The 19,772-nt window shown below is 36.1% G+C and overlaps 3 protein-coding genes across 4 annotated transcripts in view; all 3 read left to right on the top strand.

Annotated features, from left to right (window-relative positions):
* The first annotated feature begins 40 nt into the window (after positions 1-40).
* On the top strand, positions 41-4,149 carry sdhdb (succinate dehydrogenase complex, subunit D, integral membrane protein b). The gene is made up of 4 exons (XM_056756108.1): positions 41-168; positions 655-762; positions 1,153-1,303; positions 3,034-4,149. The coding sequence occupies exons 1-4, from the start codon at positions 120-122 to the stop codon at positions 3,197-3,199; spliced, it is 474 nt and encodes a 157-aa protein (XP_056612086.1). The 5' UTR covers positions 41-119; the 3' UTR covers positions 3,200-4,149.
* Positions 4,150-7,059: 2,910 nt separating this feature from the next.
* On the top strand, positions 7,060-10,010 carry bco2b (beta-carotene oxygenase 2b). 2 transcript variants are annotated; one of them, XM_056756328.1, is made up of 12 exons: positions 7,060-7,261; positions 7,347-7,539; positions 7,621-7,832; positions 7,914-8,029; positions 8,106-8,208; positions 8,317-8,445; positions 8,567-8,727; positions 8,833-9,000; positions 9,068-9,205; positions 9,277-9,480; positions 9,565-9,675; positions 9,761-10,010. In XM_056756328.1, the coding sequence occupies exons 1-12, from the start codon at positions 7,225-7,227 to the stop codon at positions 9,875-9,877; spliced, it is 1,689 nt and encodes a 562-aa protein (XP_056612306.1). In that variant the 5' UTR covers positions 7,060-7,224; the 3' UTR covers positions 9,878-10,010. The 2 variants fall into 2 exon arrangements, with proteins under 2 accessions (XP_056612306.1, XP_056612307.1); XM_056756329.1 differs by having other exon boundaries at positions 7,062-7,261; positions 9,298-9,480.
* A 2,351-nt stretch (positions 10,011-12,361) lies between these two features.
* sorl1 (sortilin-related receptor, L(DLR class) A repeats containing) overlaps positions 12,362-19,772 on the top strand; it is a 39,349-nt gene continuing 31,938 nt past the window's right edge. The window contains exons 1-2 of the mRNA XM_056756327.1: positions 12,362-12,782; positions 19,145-19,261. Of these exons, the coding sequence (XP_056612305.1) occupies positions 12,498-12,782; positions 19,145-19,261 (402 nt within the window). The 5' untranslated portion in view covers positions 12,362-12,497. The remainder of the gene's footprint in view (positions 12,783-19,144; positions 19,262-19,772) is intronic.

The following is a 19,772-nucleotide window of genomic DNA, read 5'->3' as shown; positions in this document are numbered from 1 at the left end:
GTTATTTTTTTTTTTAGCTCAATGAGCCCATGAATGAAGTTTGTTTGATAACCCCGGTCACCGTAAACGTAGTAAAACATCCGGGTAATTCGAGTGACCTTGGTCTGCTTGAGAAAATCATGGCGGCTCTCGCAAGGATAAGTGCTGTTTGTCACAGAGGTGTAAGGCGTAAGTTCGTTTTATCACAGTCTTTACCTTGTATCACAGCTCTTTAGTAGTACTTTTGTGTTTTTAAGGTTGTCTTTAATTAAAAAATATTTCGATACGACGTTGCATGTGAATCTCAGCTAGAGTAACGTTACATGTACGTACAGTTAAATTAGCATGCTAACCTCCACAAAACACATTTATCGTTAGCTGAGTGTTTTTATTTCTCCAAATAAACTGCAAACACGTTTGTTGTATTTTATCATTGTCCATTACTTAATGGGTCTTTATCCTGTTACATGTATAGTGTTATTTACAGGGTTTCTTAGTCACGATTTGGCTGTAAAACATTATTAGTTTTAGATTTTAGTAACGTTATTAGTTTTAGCGTCGTCGTTGTACGGGTTCATGGCTCATTTCACATGGAATGATATTTCTGCATAGAAAAGCAACTTTTCTCGTTTAGTTAATTATATTAGTTGTTTTTATGTTTTATGGATCTTCCAGCTCTGTTATTTCGCTCTTCATTGCTCATCAGACCTGCGGCTGCGCAGAAGGTTCTCGACTGTCCATATCTAATCTCAGCAAAGATACACGCGACACCCTCTAACTATGGTTGGTCTTTTATATTATAATATCTTTTTGACCTTAACAATGTGACTGATTGTGTGATTTTTGCTTATTCATTTCTTAACACCCTTCTTCTGGTCTAAAGGTCTAGATTAGCTTTGTTTTATTAGCCTAATTGAATGCTCCAATACAGAAAGAGTCTAGACCAGGGGTGTCCAATGCTGGTCCTGGAGGGCCACAGTTCTGCAGAGTTTAGCTCCAACTTGGGTTAACACACCTGTTTGAAGTTTCTAGTCTGCTTTGTGAGACCTTGATTAGCTGTTCAGGTGTGTTTGATTAGGGTTGAAGCTAAACTTTGCAGGACACAGGACTTTGGACATCCCTGGTCTAGACAATCCACTATGATTCTCGGGTTTCATTCTGTTTCCTTTATAGCTGTTTCTGGGTCCAACGCTGCTTCCTTGCACTGGACAGGAGAGCGTGTCCTGAGCGTTGTTCTTCTGGGCATGATGCCCGTTGCCTACTGTTACCCAGGCCCGGCTATTGACTACTCCTTAGCAGCCGCACTCACGCTGCACAGTCACTGGTAGGACAGTTTGGTTTCTGATTTAAAATGGTTGTTTCTGCTAGACAGTGTTTACAATTTTAAAATCAGAATTTTGTATTTCTTTGATAGAAGATTGTATTGAATGTTCACCTTTACGCTACACTGTTTCTCACAATCGGTTCTGACACAATTTTAATGAATCTGCTTTGGTCTTTAAAGCCAAGTCATGGGTGGCTGTAATACCCTTTGTTCAAGGATTTAACCTCTTGAAGCGTTCACGGCTGTACTGCTAATTTTAGCGAAGCCATTAGTTACATTATGGTTGACATGAAGGATCCATACGTTGATTCAACCTATACAAAACTAGATGAAGTATTTTTCTTTCTTTATTTGTATTTCGTATTTATTTATTTTATCTAGGTATAAATATCCTGAACAACAAAATCAGTCTTATTGGTCAGTTTTTTTTTAATTGAGATTTTTTTTACATAATCTAAATGCTGCATAATTATGATGTCTATGAATATATGGCATGGATTCAGAGGGAGCAAAAAACAAAAATTTTGAGAAAATTGCCTTTGAAGTTGTTTATCAGAGGCACTGTAGCAGGCCATCCACTTGCAAAAATAAAGTTTTTTTATATATTTAAGGTAGGACATTTACAAAGTATCTTCATGGAACATGATCTTTACTTAATATTGTAATGAATTTTGGCATAAAAGAAAATCAATCAATTTGACCCATACAGCGTATTTTTCTAAAAATGTTCCTGTGCTACTTAAGACTGGTTTTGTGATCCAGGGTCACATATAGGAATAGTTGAAAAACAACTAGCTTGAAAGCATGTTGAATTCTGGGATTAGTTTTAATTTCCTGGGGCACACAGATGACACTCATGTTAAATAAGCATGAAATGTTTTAAGCTTGTCAAGTAATTCAAATTTACACTTTACAAAGCCTGCCCCCTTTTGCTATGTCTGACATCAGCCAGAGCGCTCCCACTGCACGAAACTTAATATTTTTAGAATGTTGTAATCGGCATGCACAGCCACAGGCAGTCGGTTTGGGGCTTTGTGCATGGGATAGGTCGCGTTCCAAAACACATCTTGTGCCCTTGAAATTAACTGCTTTGAAGACTACTACATTTTCGAAAACAGCTGTTCATCTCCCTCCAAAACTTGCACTATCGAAGGGTCTGCCCTTATAAGTGTGTGGGGCACATGAATGCGATTGGAATTTACCGCGAAGATTTAATAATAGCGTTCAGTTTCTTGCAAACACAGATTGATTCGCTTTATTAGACGCAAGTTTAACATCAAGGGGGAGGGATTACTTTTGTGCTGAGTGTAATAGCCTTTTTGACTTTTTATTTGACTTTTAGTAATTCAGTATCTTCATATATGTTACCCCACGACTTCTAGCAAGGGTAGCAACCCGAAATTTTATAAAGTACAAATGAAAAGACTAATTTCTCAATTTTTCTTGAATTTATTTATGGCAATGTATAAACCACCAGACAATGATGAAATACGACTTGAAACAAATGTATTTCCCCCTTAACAGATATAATTGGTCATCTGCCAACCCCCAGACACAATTTCGGCCTATGCACAGAACCATCCAAACAAAAACCAAAGAGGAAATGAAATACAAGCCCCAAACTCATTATATACAACCTGGGCTTGTTAATAACAACAAATTGTCAAGTAATCATTAACATCAAGTATTAACAAGTATTTTAATATATGCCTTTGTTGTGTGTTTTCTAGGGGACTTGGCCAAGTTTTGACCGACTACGTTCATGGAGACTTTAAAATCAAGATGGCTAGTGCAGGTCTCTTCGTTCTCTCGACTGTCACATTTGCCGGCCTTTGCTACTTCAACTACAATGATGTAGGAATTTGTAAAGCTGTGGCCCTCTTGTGGAGTAAATAACTTGACTAAGATGGGCAGGGTGTGGTTTGGGATCAGCTTTCATCATTAGACTTGCATTCATTTGTATACATTTGAGAGATTCTATGTAAAAATGTATAAATATATAATTTTTGACCACATACAATGTTGATTCACTAGCTTTTAAATTGTATATTGTGTCAGTTTGTTCCGAACATATGTTCCGCTTTAGCCTAATATGGAAGTTTCTGTATAAAATCAGTGTTGGACATGCATTCAACTAAACAGAATGTTGGGTTAAACGACATTGTCGCTTCTCACAAGCTAAAGAAATCAACACAATAAGGATGACAATCTGCATTTAGTTGTTAAGAAAACGAGATAATAAATGGTTTGTCTACAAGTATCTGTACAAACAGCATCATTATCAGAATGCTGTTTTTTGGCAGAGTCATCGTGGAATGAAGAAATGTACCAGTTTATATCCTTTCTCTGAACAATGCTGTTAATCAAACAATGCTTTATATCAAAAACACATTGCCATACATTGATGTTATATAGACCTAACATGCGTATACCCCAGGTATTAAAGATCATACAAAAGTCTTCTAAGATCATTCATAACATCTTGAGAATTGTAAGTTTAACAGTATTTCAGCGTGATGACACAATATCTTTGCATGGCAACATTTTGCTTACATAATCATTTATTGCTGATAATCTATGCATAAATAACTGTTTATTTAAATTGCTTGGGTCGTCGCTTGAAAAGCAGGCTTGCTACACTGTTATTACAGTATAACTGTCAGCTTGTATGTCACAATGAGTCTAAAATTGAATCTATAAACTGTAAAAATATTTGAGTCATTTTTTAATAGATTCTAAAGGTGACGGAATTTTATACTGTATGCAGGTATTGTTTTTATATTTTATTACTCAAGCAAGGCTTTGCACTGGCTTTTGAGCTCTGTGTAATAAATGTGTTAACAGTTCTGATGCAGTTCTAAGCTTTGCGTAAAGTTGTGCACATCAAGCCACTTAAGAATAAAGACAATAGCTTGTTTTGTTTATTTGGCACCAATAAGGCACCATTCAGAGGAACAGTTCACCCAAAAATGAAAAATTTTATTTACTCACCCTCAAGCTGTTCCAAATCTGTATAGTTTTTTTATTCTGATGAACACCGAGAGATATTTGGAAGAGTGTTGTAACCAAACAGTCTTGCCCACCAATGACTACCATAGTTGGAAAAATTGCTTTATGAATGTCTCTGTTTTGTTGAACACAAAAGGAGATATTTTTAAGAATCTGGGAAAGCAAACAGTTCTGGGGTACTTTTGACTACCATTGTAATATTTGAGTACTATGGTAGTCCATGATGGACAAAAGCTGTTAGATTACAAGCATTCTTCCAAATATCTTTCTCTGTGTTCATCAAAACAAAGAAATGAATGCAGATTTGGAACAACTTGAGGGTGAGTAAATGATGACAGCAACTGTTTATTTCAGGTTATTGTATTTCACAATATTGACGTGATGTTCTGTAATTCAAACTAGATTGAGCTAGATGACACTGGAACACAGGGTCTGATCTTATTTACAGTTTGGGACATAATGAAACACAAGACAATATAGTCCCTGATGACCTTATGTTCATTGCCACACAAACAGGGGAGACAACACTGTTAAAATGTTGTCCTTTGTTATAAGATGAACAGCAAAATGTAAGGGTTTTTCAACCATTCATTTATTTGTCTTTGTAGCTGTATTATATTTTTTTATTGAAGTTACTGCCAGACTCGGGGTCATTTATAGGGTTTTTAGGGTAATTGTTAGCATTTATTTATATATATTTGCTTAAAAGTCGCCTATAAAATCAACCTACTGTATTGCTAGTACATGCTGTTCTGATCCTGACCATGCTAAATTTGCAGGTTTTAAAGGGTTGCGGCCCTGGAAAAATACTGTCAACACTGATACGCTTTGAACTCATTAATAGCCATATATCTGGCCTCCGGGAGGGATATATTTTACAGTGCAAGTTAGGGTCGATAAAAAGAAACAATAAGATGAAAACATTGACCTGTTTAACCCAAAACAGTTGTCACACCATCTTTTAAACTGCTTTAATAAGATATGTAACAAGCATGGTTTTCTTAAATGATTTGTTTATGGGAAATAAAGCATAACTTTAACATACCAAAATAGAAGCACGAGGCAGAGATTGGAAAGTCCAGTTTCAGTTAATGTTTATTTAGCTACAGTGTAAATGTGAATAGTTTTCTTTTTATATTTTAACCTAGTTTGAAAAATCAAACATCATAAAGGGAAAATGTACAGTACAAGACTTGATAAAACTGGGACCAAAATTAGTTGTCACTTAGTTTTATTGGACAACAATACCAGAAATCAATTGAGAAACAAAATAATATATGCAATCAGGAAACATAAAATCGAAAAAGGTAAAAAAATAAAAAGTTAATGTTTTTCTTTGTTAATTTAACCAGGTTTATAGCCAAAATGGTGCCTTAAGTGTGTAATTAACTCAAAAGGCAATTTCATGTATTCAGTTAGATTGAAGGAGAATATATATTCTATGTACCTATATCTAATCTATAATCGGCAGGTGTTACAGTTGGGATTTATAACTCAACCAGAAACTGTAGATGAAACCAGATCAAAAGAATGCGTTTTCTACCCTAAATAGCATTACTTTATGTTAAGAACTCCCTTAATAAATGTATCCACCGCAATGTGCCTTAAAGTGATACTCCACCCAAAAATGAAAATTATGTCAGAAGAATTGTTCCAAACCTGTATAAACACACAAAAAATTACTATGGCACTCAAAGGCGCCCTAGAACTACTTATTCTTCAAAATATCTAATTTTGTGTTCAAAAAACAAAAAAAATGATAATTGTTCCTACTATGGCAGTCGATAATGTTCCAGAAATGTCAGTTGCTCAAATTTTCTAAACATTTTTATTTGTTTTCAACAGAACTAAGAAATGTATACAGGTTTACAACAACTTGAGGGTGAGTAAATGGTGACAGAATTATAGTTTTCGGGTGGAATGTCTTTATACTTTCACCATACCTCGTTTTGTTTGACCAATTATTAGATTTACAAAAAACGAAACAAAATAATCCAGAGACAAAAGGCAACAATGACTGACAAGCAACAAGTGAAACACAAGAGCTTAAATACACTGGGAAAACGAGAAAACAAGAAACACCTGTGGGGACTACAAAATCAAACAGGAAGAAACCGCTATCACGTCCTACATAACATCTAGGCCTGGACATGGATGGGGTTTATCTTAAACCAGGACTAGGCTTTAGTTAGATTTACATTTAGTCATTTAGCAGAATAAGGATAATTAAGTAACTTTTATAAAAATGCCTTAGTAAAAAGTAAAAACTATGCTAATGTGAGGCAAAATAATAGCACTGACATATTATAGGATCTGTCATTGCAAGTTATTTTCAGTTAAAACGGCCCAAACTTGCATTTGAGTCTGGGACTATTTTGAGATTTGTTTGTAAAACTGGAGACTGATGTATTAATTAGCATACTAAACAACAGGGCAATGTTAAGATAGCCTATTCAAATCAATATTCAACAAATGTAGGCACAACTTTTCAGTTAGATAAAGTATATCATATTTTTCTTGTTTCGTTAATAATAATTAATATTTCACATGATATATAGCATTTGATAGATTATTATTTTTAAATTTGATAACCTTCCCATGACAGAAATATTCCTGTGTTTTTTATCAGTGAGGTTACAAAGGATAGTTACATTTATTGGGAAATTCCCAAACATTTTACAGTGATGTCATAGAACAAGATCTTCATGACCTTAAATTGGCATAACTGCCTTATCAAGCTTAAACTTATGTGAACTTATCTGAGCAAAATGCAACGAGTTGGTGGGGTCTGTGATTTGGATTTGCAAAAGCACCATGTGACCCGAAAAGAGTTCCTATATAAGACAGTCCTGGTGGCAGAGGGACACTAGGGCAACATCTGAAGAACATCTGACTCGACAAAAAAGAGCAACATGTCCACCATGAACAGGCTGAACATCGGCAGTCTTGGTAAGTTCTAGTAATAGATTTAAAAGCATTCTTGTAGTAGGCACAAAATGCATTTGGTAAAAATGGCTGAAACTTTTCCCCACAGGCTGGAAGAAGACCAGGTCAGAGAAAAGGCATTTTACAGACATACATGGTCTGCCATGCATTGAAAACCTGGTGCTTTCTGCGGAGGAAACACCAGAGCCCATTGCAACCAAAATCACAGGTCATATCCCCTCATGGATCGAAGGCAATTTTCTCAGGAATGGACCTGGAAAGTTTGAGATTGGAAGAAGCAGGTGAGTACCATTTGGGTTCGTTCATAACCAGACATATGTATATCAACCAAAAAGTGAATGACCGGTTACGTTTGCTCACAGTTTCAACCACTGGTTTGATGGCATGGCGCTTATGCACCAGTTTCATATCGAGGATGGAAAGGTGACATACATGAGCCGATTCCTGAACAGCGATTGCTACAAGGAAAACACTGAGCATAACCGCATCATGGTGTCTGAATTTGGTACGATTGCAGTGCCGGACCCGTGTAAAAACTTCTTTCAGCGCTTCCTCTCCCGCTTTGAGCTGCCCAGTAAGTGATCACCAATTCTAACTGCATTAACCTGAATGTCTTCAGAATATGTGAATTTGTCTTCTTCCTCTTAATATATAGAGCAATCTGACAATGCAAATGTCAGCTTTGTTCAGTATAAAGGAGACTACTATGTCAGCACTGAGACAAACTTCATGCACAAAATAGACCCAAAGACACTTGAAACTGAAGAAAAGGTACATACTAATTACAAAGTATTTGTTATTAAAAAAGAAAAAGAGAGCAACTATAATGTGAAATCATTGATTTAAGGTGGACTGGAGTAAATTTATTGCAGTTAATGGAGCCACAGCTCATCCCCATGTGGATCCTGATGGGACCACATACAACATGGGCAACTCTTACACTCTTAAAGGTTTGAGTAAATACTGAGATAATAAATCTTTATACGTAATGAATAAATAGACAAATCATTATTTTTTTTATCTTTAATTAACTAAAATTATTCTCGACTTATTTACAGGTGCTTTCTACAACATCATAAGAGTGCCCTCAAAGACGGTGAATCCAGGGGATGCTTTGGAAGGAGCCACAGTTATTTGCTCCATCCCCTCTGAGGACAAGTCCAAACCATCCTACTATCATAGCTTTGGTAAGTGAGAGGTGTCATTACTAAATACATAAATGGACAACAAATTAAAAAAAAAAATTTAAGTGATTTAACAGAATTTTATTTCACATTTTTAAGCCATTTTTGTACATTGGTATTACAGCCATGTCAGAGAATTACGTGGTATTCATCGAGCAGCCAATCAAAATGGATCTCTTGAAGATTGTGACAGGAAAACTGCGTGGAAAGGGAATTAGTGATGGTGTATACTGGGACCCAAAAAGGAACACAGTTTTCCATGTAGTGAATAAACACACTGGAAAGGTAACCAACTAACACTACTGAACCATGAATATTCCTTTGTGAAAGATTTCATTTGATTTAATTTAATATAGTTAATGAATAATTCTACAATTCATTTTGTTACAGCTTAGCGTCATCAAGTATTACGCAAAGCCAATGTCAACCTTCCATCAGATAAACTGTTTTGAAGAAAACGGTTTTCTGATTATGGACATGTGCTGTTCTGAGGATGGCCAGGCCATTAACAACTACCTGATACAGAACTTAAAAAAGTCTGGAAATGCTCTCGACGAGGTAATATTATAAGGTTACTTTACTTTTTTCTTTTCTGTTCCGTGTAATGACCTTGTCCTTTTTCTAGGTGTACAACATAATGTGCAGAGTGTTCCCTAAACGTTTTGTTCTACCCTTAAATGTGTACAACAACACACCATGTGGGCAAAATCTAAACACACGGTTGAACAGCACCGCAACAGCTATTAAAACAGACCAGAACAAGGTTTATGTGGTTAACATTACTTATTTCTCTATATATTATCAAGTGTTTGAGTGTTTGACCATAAGATGTAGTCTGCATTACCATTTAAACAGGTGTTCTGCACACATGAAGATCTTCATGGTGAAGATCTCCATGTATATGGAGGTCTTGAATTTCCACACATCAACTATTCAAAGTACAACACCCGGCCCTACCGCTACTACTATGGATGTGGCTTCAGACACCTGGTTGGAGATTCTCTCATTAAAATGGACCTTCAAGACAAGCAAATGAAGGTTAGTTGGTGTTTTACATTTAGTAACTTGAATGTAAACCAATGTTATCCAATACAAATGTTTTAACCAATGATTGTTACTCAGGTGTGGAAACATGGAGGCCTGTATCCTTCAGAACCAGTTTTTGTCCCATCACCAAGTGCTGTGGGGGAGGACGATGGAGTCATTTTGTCTGTTGTCATCACCCCTAATCAGGTATAACATGTCACATTTAAAAGCTCCTTATAAAACTCACAGACTGATATTTATAATATATACTGATGAGTAATTGTTGCTCTAGGACAAAAGCACATTCCTTTTGGTGCTGGATGCAAAAACGTTTGAAGAATTGGGACGTGCTGAAGTACCTATGAACATTCCATATGGTTTTCATGGGACTTTCCTAACAAAAAACTGAGCTGGAATTTTATAAAGTGCAAAAAATATTATTGCAAAATCTTTCAAAGGCATTACGGCCTCTAATGCATTCTAAGGTGCCCTCTATATGTTCTTTATGTATATGATATATCCTAAATAAACTATATTCTGTATATTGCCTATATTGAATACTAAGAAAATGTATGACTCTGATGTAAAATAACTCATAATATTTGTACTGTTCAGTTTACAATTGAAATATTAGCATTAATTGTATTGTTTTACAGCCTAAATAATCGTTTTTTTCTTGTTCCATTTGTTCATCATTTTGGATAAAATCATCTAAATAAATAATTGTAAATAATACTTGTTTACATTTTCATTTATTGTTTTTACAGCCGAAGTTAATAGTTTTTTGTCTTGTTTCATTTGTTCATCATTTTGGATAAATTTATCTAAATAAATACGTGTAAATAATGCTTGTTTACGTCTTCATTTAGATCACCACAAAATATCAGTGAAACCTAAGTATTTTCAAATTTTGTCGAAGTATATAAAACATGTATATATTGTTGCTTGTAACATGTAGAAATGCATTATACAATCCCTTAACGCGGTCCCATTAGAAAGTCCTACAAAACTACCCATGTAGTTTGTCAGAGATCAAAGCCAGACATCGTCTCAGGTGTTCTTTCTTCTCTTTAAGGTGAGATTCCAAGCTTCTAGCTTCAGTAAGAATATCTCCAAGCTCTCTTAGCTGCGATGCATCCACAACAGCTCTTTCCCTTTGATGAGAGCATTTGAAGTTATCATAGATTACAAACATTATAGATCTACCATTAAAGAGACACAAAGGTCCATCCAGTTACCTCAAGACCTCGGAGTAGTTGGAGAAGAGAACACTGACCTCTCTGTTTGCTCCTAAAATGTGAAGAGACAAATAACAGTTTAGAATAAAGTTTAAACCTCAACTAGTATCCACAAATAATCGATCGCACAAGGAAAATCAAGTTGTACCTGCCAGAGCAGTTTCAAAACCGTAAGACATGTCCACAGCTGCTGATCTTGGATGTTTTTTGGTCATTTTTGCTGGAGATGTCTCAGAAAATGTAGTGGAATTTTCAAGCTGCAGATTTAGACCCAAAGAAAACATCAAGAACTCACCATTTGGTTTGGCTAAAGAAATGTTAACAGCATAAGCTCTTGTGTAGTTCATATAAATAGTGAATTGAAATCCTCACCTCGTGTATTTTTGATTTTGACCTCTTGTCTTCTGCTCCCCTGGCCATCATGGTACCTCGTGAACAGTGCACTGTACTTTATGACTAAACAAAACAATGGGGCATTTTAGCTTTTTTGATAGTTAGTTGTTAGTTAATTAGTTTCAGCCCTGCTGAACATTTAACAAGTATAAAGGCACTTGAAGCCCGTATTTCATTTTGGTAAGGGGGGACTGCACTGCACTGAAATGTATACCAACAGCATTTATTTGATGTTTTATTGGCATTAGGAATACATTTTATAGTTCTGTGCGCGTTTAGGATCATTTTAAACCAGTGTTTACATTTCCTATCGTTACAATGGATGTATTTTTTGCCGGGAATTCACAATTCGCCTTATTAATTGATATAACGACAACATACCGAAAACAGTTGATTGTGAAACATACATTTTTGTGGAGATAAAATGAGATAAATACCAGAATTCAATTCGTACACGAAAAGCTTTGAGGTCTCCGGGTCTTCAGTCTCACCACAGTTTATCTCACCGGCCAAACGTCACACCGCTGACCGTTATTTTAAACCTGTCAATAATCGCGCGCCCACAGAAACGATACATTTATCACATTTATTCATGTGATTTACGCTTTTATCCAAATCGACGTACAAGTAGGAGAGCATATAAACATTTTATCATCACGCTAAACTGTACCGTTAGCTTAAAAGGCCATGGAGGATAAAACTCAGTCAAAAGTTGGCAGCCCTGCGTGAGGACCTCAAGAGATGACGTCAAAAGCGTTTCTTTACTAATGTAAGGATAAAAAGTTAGCCTAAAATACTGTACCTGATTTGACCAGGTCACATTTATTACACAACCAAATGTATAGTGGCAACAAATGTAACAAACAAACGGAGAACTGACTGAATGCGTTTACATAATCTGATCAGTAGATGGGGGTGTTGACCGACTCCGTACCAATGACGCGACATGTTATGACGAAAGTCGTGTTTGATCATTGTCAATATTTCAGGAAACATTTATTTGCATATTCAGTTTAAAGCATGTGTAATATTGAAATGTACTTTACATGGAATAAGCACACAAACAAAAATAGAAACATTCTCGGTTTCACGCAGATATAAAGTCACGGTGGCATTTTACCATGACGTCTGCGAGGCTTGTTCAGCTTGGTTAAATAAACAAATTAAATGTCTTGTCTATGAGTATATCATCTTTTCAATTTATTAGTGTATTAATTGAGACCAGACTTATAAAAACCGGGAAAATAATTAAACTAGTTTCGTTTCATTTTCATTATCCTTAGTAATGCATATGTTGACCGAAACAAAACATCATGTGCCGTATGTATCCTTGGTAATGACGGTCTGTGCGGTTGACCGCTAGAGGCGCCCTTTCACACATCACAGACATACACAAATATGGCGTCAGGGCAGACACGCAAGATGCTGGCGCTTAGTCGCTGTGCCATATATCTATTAATATTACTCATTCCGGGCTCGATATCGTCCACGCTTCGTCTTCACCATGACCAGAGGTTCATGCTGCCACAGGACAGGGGGTTTTCTTTGGTGAGAGCACACCTGGAGCATGCAGAGAGTCGCGTCGTGCGCCTGGAGAGAGAAGTCAGGGACGCTTCAGCCGCGCATCAACACCGCGCACGGCGGAATGCCGCTGGATCACCAGTTCCGAAGGTTTATGGAAGGGTAAGCGAGGTTTACGTCCTTTTTTTTTGTCAATTGCATGGGTGTGATAATGGATTTTGCTTATTGCAATTCTGAATTAACCAAATCTAGATGCAATTTGTGTCGCGGTCATCTTCGGTTGGAGCTGTAAATCAACATTACCTGTTTGTCACAGACAGTAAGGTTTATCACACGCCTCTCAAGATTCATGGGAATGTTAAAATATTGCCTTTCCGAAAATATATTTTTAGGCGTATTAATATTCTTGTGGGTAAAGTGAATATGAAAGTCAGACTCTCATCTTTTGTACTGCCATCCAGATAACTATAACATTGTCACCTTTCTTTCCTCTTTTGCAAATCTTTTTTTAAGCAATTTATGCTTCGTTCTTTCTCTGTCTATACACGTCATTTGTTCTTTGGACAATTAAGTTTTATTTTGTAGACCAATAGGACCAAAGAAGCATTGTGCCCTAGAACTGTGTACATTCCGTAATTCGAAGTATTGTGTTCATATACACAAACACACACCCTCATTGTTTGTTAGAGAAGCTGTGCAATGGACTCTCATACAAACATAAAAAATGAGGAAACATTTATTGGACGTTTAGAGATTGTTTTTTTTATCTTAACGTGCTGAATTGTTCCTGTTGTAAGTGTATTGGTCATCAAGTCTGAATGTTTCATGATGAAACAGTTTGGCATAAGTGGTTCCACGGTCTTGCTTGGAAATCCTTCTCAAGATTCTTGCTATTATGATGTTTGGCTACTCAGGTATGCAACAGTGTGTCTGGCTCAGATTTAAACTCAGATCCAATAGGTTTTTAAAACCTTAAAAGTGTAAAAGCCACTGAGATGCATAATCGCACTGTGTCCACCGCTAATGCATTGTGGTTAGTAACATAAGTACAGAAACATGTGATGCCATACTTTAAAGTTTGACACATTGTGTGGCTTTGAAATCCCAAGGAGAGCTGTGGTTGATAATGGTCCTTTGATAGTTTAATATTAAGCTTGCAGAACTTAACATCCAGTTCTTTATATTTTAATAATCAAGAATAATATATTAAAGTCATTTTAAGTCACTAGCATTACCAAGTGAAGTTGGAAAAATAATTGCCAGATTAAATGATAATAGAATTTGAATTTTTAGGGTGAACTGTAGAAGATGGCAATCAGTTATCCAGGAAATTTAATTTCTCTATGATGTCATGATATTCAAATGATGTGGGTTTGAATACATAGATTGTCAAGTTTTTGACAGACCTGATAACATGGGAGACGTTTGGTTGATTATTAAATGTGCTGGAGACGTTTAAAAAGCTTTTTGCATATTTGTTTTTACGGACCAGTTTTTTCATATAGCTTAAAGGGATGGTTCAGGTTCACCCACAAATAAAGATTCTGTCATGACGTACTGACCCTCAAGTTGTTCTCAAGTCTACACCTGGTTACATTTCAAAGAAAGATATTTGGAAGAATGTTAGCAAGATTTCTGGGGCACCATTGAATACCATAGTAGAAAAAAATCTTTTACATTTTATTTTGTTCTGTTGAACATACAAAAAAAGATATTATGAAGAATTTTGGAAAACAAACAGTTCTGAGGCACCTTTGACTACCATTTTATTTTTCTATGGTGGCCAAGAAATCTTGCTAACATTTTTCTAAACAACTTTCTTTGTGTTCAACAGAACAAAGACATTTATACAGGTTTGCAACAACTTGAGTTTGAGTAATTTATGACAGAATGTGCATTTTTTTGGTGAACCATCCTATTAAATTAATAACATGTTACTTAGAGACAGACATGTTTGACTAGCCAAAAATATTACATTTAGCCGTCACATTTTTTAACCAGGAAAGGAGTGACTTTGATGCACAGAGTTTCTTTTATTGTATCTTACAATAACAATTTTATTTATAAAGTATCTTGTTAATAACAGTAAATCACTTTTAAGCTGTTGTTTATTATGACCTCTTTGAAGCCTTTTTTGCCATACTGTAAGTGGGACGCAACACCATTCTCCTATCCGTTGCATGAGCTATTGTAGCAGTGCGCAGCCACCAAGATTAGTGACTTTTTCACCCTGTAGTGTGTACAGGAAATCCTCTATGAACTGTTATTAGTGTGTTGGATAGAGTCCATTTCAGTTGCTATGAGGAGAATTACCCCCTCAGATGATCCAATTAAGATCTCCCAGCTGGGCCCCCCTTACTTCCTTCCCGCTTTTAAACCTTTTGCTTTATATGTTGTTTTTGGCACATACAAAGAAGCAGTGCAAGGTAAGAAGAAATAGACATCAATCTGCTTTATTTGTCTGTCTTTATCAAGTGGACCTGAACATCATATGCTCAGCCAAATCAAAAGGATATAAGCTGGTTTTAGGGCATTTGTTGTTATCTCACAAAGTTGTTGTGACAAACAATGACTTCGAAAGTTAGAGTCATTTGCATATATATTCAGTTCCACAGCAGGGACCAGAAGCAGTTCTTGCAGGCAAATTCTTTATAATGATGAGGCTTTTCACTTGAATACATTTGACCGGACAATCTTTTTTTTTTTAATATAAATTGACAAGTGATAAAATGACAATACCAAGTAGCTTTAAAGATTAAACAGTATAGGCCTATCATAAAAGTGTTGTAGGTTAAAACAAGACCTCCAAGACCTACATTTTCTTAATTTCCTTGGCCTAGATCTTGAACCTTTTTACTTCTTAATATATTAAGCTTTGTAAATAAAGAAGGTTGACAAACAAATACAGGTTTGTGCTAGCGTGATCTTCTTCGTGAATACGATTCTGAATGATTACCAAAGAGTAATACTCTTGACTCTAAAAGATCTTTTAACAGGATTTAACAGTCTGGGCTTAATGAGTCCTAATATGAGTCATGCAAAGTCATTATTTAATCTCGTTTGGTAATTCCTCATTTAGTTTTTATATCCATGGAGTACTTAATAATCATCTTTAGAAAGCCTTTCATGATCACATTCTTGCAGGTTTTTAAACCGATTAAGGACTGTACTTATTTACGGTTAACCTATAACATGACAGTATGATTTGTTTGTTTTTGAGAGCAGTGTATCGTTCTTGGTGACATTTTTTTATCCTCTTTTGTTTTGTAATGCTCTAATATTCAATGGTTCAATATATAAACCCCAAATTCAAAGAATATCATCAGTATCCCAGTTTGCACAAGTCATTTTGTCCGAGCAGCTTTACTAGCAAAGGATTTTACTTTCATTTTCTCTAGCCAGAATGGAAACGAATCTGTCATGAATTGAAATATTTAAAACCCTGGGGATCAGTAGAATCTTGTGAAAGATGTGTGAAGGTTTAACAAAAATTCCCTGTTGTATGGAACTTGTCTAAACATCCTGCTGGTTTTGTATCGGTTTTCCTGAAGCTGTTCGCTCTTGCATTAAGCTCTCCTTGAGTTCAAGGTTAAACGAAACAGGCGTGTGATCTTTAAAATGCTATCAAGATACAGTTTCCTTATCCAGAAAGACATGAATATTCTTTTTGGATACCTTTAAAAATGTAAATGTAATTTATTTTAAAAAATCATAGGCTTATTCTTTCATGTCCATTATAGGATGTTCCTACTTTCTAGTATGTTCATCTGTGTTACACATGGTAGCCCAACACAACCCTGTATTGGTCCCATATGGTATTTATTTATATTGCTGTAATGAAACAGGGTTTTAAGTGTACATTAGGGCTTTAACAAGATAATGACTTTTGGTTTTCCTTTGGTTACGGCCACAGTCATATTAAATGTGTGGTTCACCCATATTTTATTCATGGTGAAACATGTATGGTCGGTTGCCAGAAGTGAACTGGTAGGTTGGAGGAAAATAGCACTGTTGGCCCAAACATTAGTGCTGCAGAGATGATGTCATTGTCTCAAGCAGTGAAAGGCTTGCAGCGGTGGGCGAAGGTGATCAAGTGTTCATACTCTCTCTCTGCCGCTCCAGACTCGGTCTCCCTGCTGAATTATAGATATGAAACCAAATTTTTTAAGTGATTTCATATGTGCCGTCTCTTACTTCTTGCTTCCTTTGGAAGACGAGTGAGATGGATTTGAATTATTCGGGTGCTCTTGTTGTCCATGCATACGGGTGTTGTTGTGTCGTATAAATGAGGGCTAGATTAGCTGAAAGTTCATTTGCAGAATAGCAAAAGGTTTCAGACGAGTTTGTATCCCGCTTTGAATAAACAGACCCAAGAGTTTGGCAGGGTGAGATGGATCAGGTTGCAACCATTTGCTCTGTGTTTGTTGGCAAGCTGGTGGGAAAGGCTCTTCTACACGTCTTGATGAGATGATGTGGGAACTTTTTCAAGAGGCTAATCAGATGTTGGTCAAAAACCAACAGTCAACAAGAAGAAGCATTTGATGTAGGCTTTGAAATACAGCTTAAGCACTTGACATTTGTCTCTCCATATTATACAGCTAGAAGTCAGAGATTTGTATTTCTTGGGGATCAAAGGATTTGACAAATTAGTTGTTTTACTGTAATCATTGCTTTTTGCTTAAATATACAGGGTCTGGGCAGGTCTTACAGCATGTCATATAGAGGATCGTGTCTGACCCTTTCCTGTCACAAGGCCAGGGTTTGCACTACCAAGTCTTACCGACCTTATGTATATGTGATGAGGAGCTTTTTCACTTGAATAGTTAAATGAATACAAGTCATCAGCGTATTTAAATTCACATTTTGGGATATCAAACAAAAATCCTTTATGAAAACGCTGAGATGTGCATACATTCAAAAAATGAGCACAAATACGTAAATGAGTCTGATCATTTTTATCTAATAAGATGTGTAGAAAAACTATGATGGAAACACATCTACCAAATCAATTCCTCAATGTGCATTAGAACCAACTGGACTAACCAGTGGTCCGATGAAAGTTTTACAGCATCTGGAATGTTCTTCTGAATTTCTTTGGCCAAAGTCTGAAAGTGGTTCGGTATTATTTCCCAGAACTGTACATGACTGCAAGCATCCGACTCCGAAAACTGCATTCATTGCATTTAGTCTGAGTCGCAAGTTATTATAATTTAATAATATTAATTACTGTATTAAATCATTACTATTTTAAAACAAGTCTTTCAGAAACTTTAGCTTTTCTTAGTCACATTTAGGAAGTTATTGTTTTGTTCTCTTTGACTCACAGGATGGAAAAGGTGCTTTATTCACAAAATATTTATGCAGTATATTTTAATTTGGGATGGAAACCTATCTCTACATAAAATCTTATTGGATAGTAAAGCAGGAAACATCACAGAGTGTGAAAAAATGCTTTCAAGATTTTGGATTGTTAAACCTTTTACACTTGGATGCAACACACTTAATGAAATATGAACATAAACAAAATATGGCAGTCTATTAGGAAAAAGTATGGATGTGTTCCATGAATACAGGCAGAACAAACACTATGACTGAAACCACAGCTGTAAGCTTCACTAATGGCTTTGTGTTGTACTAGTGCTCTGTTTGCCAAGCAGGCCTAAAAGGAGATATTTACTGTCTGTCGTGTCACACTGAATTAACATATGTTTGTACATTCACTTTGAGGTCCTTCAGAAGTCACAGCTCATTTCCCCAAAAACAAGAAGCTTCCCCAACCCAATGTCAGTTCTTTTGTGAATATTACTCCTGATTGGTTGAAATGGTAACATATGGAAATGTTTTCCCAGGGAACTGACAAAACACACATTAAGTGTTTACTTCAAGTCTGTAATCTTGTGTTTCCCTTTTAACATTGAGTGCTTCAACTCATTGTTTGCTAATGAATTATGACATGAAAAAAAAGTGGTGTTTGAGTTACAAAGTGAGTGTGTTGTCAGTTCTCATCGACTGGAGATATTAGAGAAGATCTCTGCTGTGGATCCCATGGTCCTCGTGCAGAAGTTTGAATTAAAGATGAGGGCTGTTCTTAGCAGAGAAATATGGGGAAGGACATGAAAAGGTGACACACATTTGTTTTTTTCTGCAGATCAGATTGGGACACCACAGCCCAAAGTGTTTATTTTCCTGTCACTTTGATGTTGTTCAACTCGCTTCTGCTCACTGCGTGTGTGGTTGACTAACTTAAATATGTTGCCGATGTTCGAAAGACACACACCTGCCGTGTTTTACAAGAGTCTACGCCGCATGCTTTAGGCAAAGTTGAACATGAATTCATTTTAGTTAAATGGCTGGCGATAAAATATGACTGGTGCAGAATGACCCAGAGGGAGCATAAACTGACAAACCTCTTTGAAAATCAACTTACTGTTATCCCCCAGAGATTGATTTGACTTTTGTAAATCATGCTTTGGAGATCAAAGATTATCTTTTTGATTGTATGCTGTTGTGTTTCGCATTCACAGGCCAACCTAAATGACTCTCATAATCAGATGGTCGTCCATTGGGCCGGGGAGAAGAGCGATGTTATAGTAGCTTTAGCGAGAGACAGTGTTGGCGCTACAGACCCCAAGACAAGCTCTGTAAGTATGCATATTGTTTCCTTTTCTCCAAGCATTGACTGCCGGAGCCCTGTATCGTGACAAGATATCACAGATTGTATTTTTTAAGCACCGCAAGAAAACCCTAAAAAAATGTCATGTGTAACTGATTAAAAAGTCAAGGTACATTAAAATGTATACGATAAATGTTCTTTTATTAACAAAAATTTAAATGTGAAGAATCCTTGCAAAACAATCTTAAACAACTAGCAAAATCACAAAGTAAGGATAGTTTATCCCAAATATAAAAATTCTGTCATTACTTACTTTGTAAGTACTTTGCACTTTTGTACTTTGGTTTTGTTCCAAATCTGTAACCAAACCAATCTCATCCCACATTGACTCCCACAGTAGGGAACTAAATACTATGGGAGTCAACGGGGGAGGAGATCTGTTTGGTTATAGGCATTCTTCCAAATATCTTTCTTTGTGTTCAGCAGAAAAGAGAAATTTACACAGATTTGTAGCAGTAAATAATGACTGAATTTTTGGG

This window comes from Triplophysa dalaica, chromosome 9 (genome assembly GCF_015846415.1).
Source record: "Triplophysa dalaica isolate WHDGS20190420 chromosome 9, ASM1584641v1, whole genome shotgun sequence".
In the NCBI taxonomy this organism is placed as follows: domain Eukaryota; kingdom Metazoa; phylum Chordata; class Actinopteri; order Cypriniformes; family Nemacheilidae; genus Triplophysa; species Triplophysa dalaica.
The sequence above is the reverse complement of the archived record's forward strand: the minus strand, read 5'-3'. Positions and strand labels throughout refer to the sequence as shown.